General features: G+C 42.2%; 1 protein-coding gene across 1 annotated transcript; it reads left to right on the forward strand.

Moving 5' to 3' along the window:
• The first annotated feature begins 732 nt into the window (after positions 1–732).
• LOC124704580 (vesicle-associated membrane protein 721-like) lies at positions 733–4,730 on the forward strand. Its single transcript, XM_047236854.1, has 5 exons — positions 733–946; positions 2,960–3,101; positions 3,185–3,305; positions 3,409–3,471; positions 4,463–4,730. The coding sequence occupies exons 1-5, from the start codon at positions 757–759 to the stop codon at positions 4,610–4,612; spliced, it is 666 nt and encodes a 221-aa protein (XP_047092810.1). The 5' UTR covers positions 733–756; the 3' UTR covers positions 4,613–4,730.
• Positions 4,731–5,709: the final 979 nt, after the last annotated feature.

Below are 5,709 nucleotides of genomic sequence, written 5' to 3' on the forward strand. Positions count from 1 at the left end.
AAAATGGAGAGGACAATGGGCGGCAAGAGAACACGATGTCATCACATTAATTCCAACAACAATAGTTCATAGGAGGTCAAAACTTGACATGACTTAACTTTAAAAGTTGAAATATTTTTTTGCCTTTCATTGTCAAAAAATTATAGCTAGCTAAGTACGTAAAATATAGTCAAATATGTCGTAGTCTTATTTTTTTCTGCAATTAGGGTCGTCACATGTGACATGACAAAAAAGAAAAAGCCCTCACATGTGACATCTGTGGCGTCCATTCTAGATGTGTTGACCCAATTTTATCCAGCTATGCACCAATTTGTACAAGTTTATCGCTGGGAGAGAAGATTAGCCCGTAGTAGAAACACAAACGACTGAGACTGGGTCCAGTCCAACGAGGCAGGCAGCTAATCGCTTAACTCTGAAGAAACCCGAAGAAAGCTGAACAGAACGGGGGTCTCCACGCGCTGCAGTCCAACATTCCGAGGACCGTTTCGAAAAAATCCCACCAACCAAAATTTGATTTCCCTTTTCTTTTACCACCCCCACCAGCCTCCATTGCCCCTCCTTCCACTCCACCGAGGCGAAACCGACCTTTCCCCCTTCCCCTCCCTCCCCACCCAGCCTCGCCGAGATCTACCCACCCTAGGGCGCCGCGCCCCGACCACCGGCGGCGAGGACCGCACCAGCAGCAGCGGCGAGCTCGGGCTCCGCGAGGCAGGGCTGACGCGACGAGAGGCGCGGCAAGGAAGGGAGGAAGCAGCCATGGGGCAGCAGTCGCTGATCTACGCGTTCGTGGCCCGCGGCACCGTCGTCCTCGCCGAATACACCGAGTTCACCGGCAACTTCACCACCATCGCCTCCCAGTGCCTCGTCAAGCTCCCCGCCAGCAACAACAAGTTCACCTACAACTGCGACGGCCACACCTTCAACTACCTCGTCGAGGACGGATTCAGTGAGTCCCGCCCCCCTTCCGCCCGCTCCTTGCTTTCGCCCGCTCCGCTCGATTCGATCTGATGCGTGTGGATCTGGTACGGTGCGCGCTCGATTTGTGCTGCCTCCGCGTAGATCTCGCGGATTTGACGAATGTGCGGTTAGGCCGTTTCGAGCTGTTGACTAGTGCCTTCGATAGACTTGCTGCTATCCTACGTTTTGTGCCGGTAGTTGCTCTTCTACTTGTATTCTACACTTATTGTGTTCCGGACTCATTCATGCTGGTTATTGATCAATTCGAGTTCTGGAGGTAGTCAATGTTGTGTGCTAAATGGTCGCCCGTATTATCCCACGGGACCGAAGGTGCAAGAGTTGCAATAGCCGACAGCAGCAGTAAAAGCATGTTAGTGCATACTGCTGCTTCTAGCTAGTCATGCTATTTATAGCAGAATGATGATAGACCACCAGTTTGCTACGCATGTGCGTGCCAGCACATATTTATGCATGTCATAGTTTGATGTTTCAGAGCTAGTAATGCCCCCGTACTAAATTTAAAAATTGACAGAGATGAATAAGCGCTTCTGTGCTTTCTGATGATTGTGCTTGCAGTTAATTTGTTACTTTCATACTGCTATATATATCTATTTATAGCAGAAGGCTAGATGATTTATTGCTGACTTGCTAGACATGTGCATCAATGCAAACACATACTTATGCATTTTGTACATTGATGTTTCCAAAAATGCAATGTCCCTTGATCTATTATTACAATGCAACATAGTTGTCCAACGTTTTTGTGTTTTCTAATGGTTGTGGTTGCTCTTGATCTATATGGAAAGAAAGTAGCTACACATATAGGAAATTGGTTAAGAAGATGTTTTCACCACCGATGAATTTAATTGATCAATTAAGTAATTTGTAGATTAGAAATTTCGAACTTCTCTCGTCGCACCACAGTGGCGCATCCAAGGCGGTATATAGGCATTTTGTGAATAATATTTCTACAACAGCAAAAGAATCTGAACATTGATCTCCAAGCGCCCTAAGAACTGATAATTATTCCGCAGACAGTATGTATGCAAAATCGTATCGATGCTCTTCTTTGTTGAACTGTAGATATGATTTATTTGAGAATTAATTGTAGCCTTTGGCACTTCACAGCAACAGTGGTGTTTGCCTATCTTGTATATGCCCAGTCGTAGCTTTAAAAATAGCCTGAGTGTTGGATTAATGTTGAAATTAGACTCCCCTCTTCGATTGGACTACAACTCAGATGTATTGGCGAGTCAAGCGTAGCCTTTGGCACTTTGCATAAACACTGGTCTTTGCTTCTGTTGCGTATGCCTCCTTGTAGCCTTTGGCACTTTGCAGCAAAACTGGTCTTCCTTCTGTTACATATGCCCAGTTGAGCTTTAAAAATAGCATGAGCTTTGGATCAATGTTGAAATTATAATGCTTCCCTCAGTTCATATTTAGTTGTCTCTGACTCCCACTCATCAGTGTCCAACCGGAACATTTTAATGAACTCAAGCACAAGTTCGAAGTGTAGAATATCAGTAGAATATGTCTCATTACTGATCTAGCTGGACCATTCATATGTTATATGATTGATCATGTTAAAAGTTTATAATTGGCCAAACCTTCATTTGTTGAAGTCAAAAGTGACAACTAACTGTGAATGGGCGTAATAGAAGAGAGGATGATGTAGAGGAATTTAACATTACCGTTTAATTTTTTTTGTAGTGCTGTGTTTTTAGTTCTAGTGCTACCTTGTGGACTTATAATGCACCATTCCTTCAAACTCTCCCATTTTAAACACACATGGTTTATTGCAGTGGCTATAGCGCTTGAAAAAATTGATCAGGAACTGGTGTCCAAATATATTTAAGCAACTGATTTATTGCATACATTGCATTTCTCTAGAACGAAGAGTGTTTGGCTAAATAATAACTCCAGAAGATTGCATGACATTTGTTGGCATTTCTAACTTCTAATTCAAAATCCTAAAATGCTGACATTGTATTTTCTTCTGCAGCATACTGTGTAGTTGCTGTTGAATCAGTAGGGCAACAGATGCCCATTGCTTTCTTGGTTAGGATAAAGGACGATTTCAGCAAAAGATATGGTGGTGGGAAAGCAGCTACTGCTGCAGCAAGCAGCCTCAACAGAGAGTTTGGGTACGTCTTGTTGCCAGTCTGGGGCATGTTAAGATATATAGCCTTTTATTCTTGCTAATTGTGTGAATATTTACTGCCTGTAGATCCAAACTTAAAGAACACATGCAGTACTGTGTAGACCACCCTGAAGAGATAAACAAGCTTGCTAAAGTGCAAGCACAAGTTTCAGAAGTCAAAAACGTTATGATGGAAAATATTGAGAAGGTACATCTTTATTCATTGTGGACCTATGTGAAGTTTATGATCTGAAATTGAAGGTAGTTTTGGGGGGAATGCTTCTGATCCTTACTCTACTTTTGAATTACAGGTTCTTGATCGCGGAGAGAAGATTGAGCTGCTTGTTGACAAGACAGAGAATCTCCGCTCACAGGTATTGACAGTTTGCTCATTCTTTTCTACCATCTTGTACTGGGTAGTGTACTTCAATTAGGTTTGTTTTCAAGCTTCTATTATATAATAGCAAGAGTAATCGGGTTTCATTCCTAGCTGTTATTATATATATTAGCAAGATAATTAGGTTTGGTTTCAAGCTGTTACTATATTATAGCAAGAGTACAATAAGGTCACAATTGAAGCAGTTATGCTGGGATCCAGCTTTATACTAAAATGCAGGTAAGCCAAGTGGTCAAGTCAACTACTGGTACACGTCATAGATACTGGATTAGCCTCTCTTGATATGTTCAAACTACTCGAGTGTCTATCATGATATTAGATTGTTAGTGTTGGTTGTATTTGATGAAATCAGTTTGGCTGTTTGTACCTAAGTGGCTAATACTCATTATGGATGACTACAAACCTTCCTCGGTTATCCTCACATTCTGTAGCTGTTAAGGACTTGTGGTGATTGAATATGCATTCTTCCTGTAATGGTTATGATGATTCAGTTGGCGAGGACTACATATTTGTTCGGGTTAATCGATAGGATTTGCCATAAGTTAACTGTCATTTTCCATCTAGAGGAGTTTCAAGTCTTTTTCTACTATTGCTCTAATGGTGATGCACAGTTATATCTCAAAATTGATGTCTTGTTGTGACAAGGCATGGAAACTAGTATTCTTAAGATTGGGTATCAGAATTCTGTAGTAGTGCCTTGACGCTTTTGTTCGATTTAGAAGTTGATGTCCTCAATCTAAATACACTTTGGGCCATCTTATCACCGTGGCCTGATCCTGACGAGCAGAAAGCAGAGTTTAATGTTCAGTTTTGGGCATTGCAAAAGGAAAACATGATATTGATACTCAAGTTTTTTAAACTGTAAATTTCCATAAACATACAGATGTGTGTCTAGTTATGATTTAATTGAACATTTCTGAAACAAAAACTGCTATCTAAGATTTCTAACGGTGTGTACATAATTCCAGGCTCAAGATTTCAGGCAGCAAGGAACACAGGTAAGGAGAAAGATGTGGCTACAAAACATGAAGATCAAGCTGATTGTCCTTGGCATAATCATCGCCCTCATCCTTATCATCATCCTGTCGGTGTGCCATGGATTCAAGTGCAACAAGTAAGGGCGACGAGATCGTCCGTCCAACTCATTCAACTGTCACTATATTACTCTGCTGCTGCTGCTGCTTCGAGCAAAAACCATATGGTGTTTTGTTCTTTCTTCTCTTAGTGTGCTCTGGCCCGGTTCATGGCGCCTGGGTGGTGTTTTACGTTGTCGTGGTGGTGGGGTGGGTGCTTTCTTAATGCTGGATGGTGGGCTGGGTCAGCGGGTCGTGTATTTTTGGATGCTATGTATGTATAGCTTGGATCTTGACGACACCTTTGTTCTATTATATGAGTAGATTTACTTGATTGGCGTCAGAATACTGTGCTTTTCTTTGCGTTTGGTTCTCTTCATGGGACTTATTGTTTGTGCATGATCACTGGAAGCCTGGGTTTCATGAGTTGCTCATCTGGTGTATGATTTTCAGTGGTTAAGTAGCCAGGCTTTGTGTATTTTGCATACAAATGATAATTAGCATGTTTTTTTAGGTAGCTTTGGTTTACCAGTCAAGCTAATACTGCTATGCGAGGACCAATTGTTTGCTTTGCTACAAGTCAGCTGGCGGCATTTAGGTCTTCGTGGCTCTAGATGCAAAGCTCACCCTGGTCGTACGATATGTGGACCAATTCTATATTATTCGAGGAAGCGACACATGCGGCAATACCATTTCAATTCCAGCTGAAAGTTCCAGTTGCCTCCAGTAGGAATACGCGTTGAGTTGCTGCTGTTACGCACGCATGGACGTATGCACAGGAGAATGTATCCTATGAAACAAAGGAATCTATGCACCAATGTACCAATGGCTTATAGGTCTTTGGATGGAAAAGGAACGGATCGGATCTAACTTGAATGTGGGTTGCTGGTAAATTTGCCAAACGATCCTGATTTTATCGTTGAGTTGGGCAACAAGTCATCTTCAGACCCATCGTCTTTCTCACTTGCCCTCTACAGTACGTCCGCCATGCCACAGATCTGAGTGATCTGTCTTCGTCACATCTGAAGTTTTTCTATTAAGACAAGATGGGAAATAGGAAGAATTCGATTGCTGCAGCCACCCTCCTGCGTAGTTCCTCTTCCATGTATTTCTCTACTTTCAAAGAAAAGTTAGGTCTTTTT

The sequence above is a fragment of the Lolium rigidum genome, chromosome 3 (assembly GCF_022539505.1).
Source record: "Lolium rigidum isolate FL_2022 chromosome 3, APGP_CSIRO_Lrig_0.1, whole genome shotgun sequence".
NCBI classification, from domain to species: domain Eukaryota; kingdom Viridiplantae; phylum Streptophyta; class Magnoliopsida; order Poales; family Poaceae; genus Lolium; species Lolium rigidum.

Excerpts from the sequence above, each read along its gene's own strand:
- LOC124704580 (XM_047236854.1), top strand. The coding sequence starts at position 757 with ATGGGGCAGCAGTCGCTGATCTACGCGTTCGTGGCCCGCGGCACCGTC. Across the intron at positions 3,102-3,184 it reads AGCCTCAACAGAGAGTTTGG|ATCCAAACTTAAAGAACACA; the intron begins GTACGTCTTGTT and ends TACTGCCTGTAG. Across the intron at positions 3,472-4,462 it reads CAGAGAATCTCCGCTCACAG|GCTCAAGATTTCAGGCAGCA; the intron begins GTATTGACAGTT and ends ACATAATTCCAG.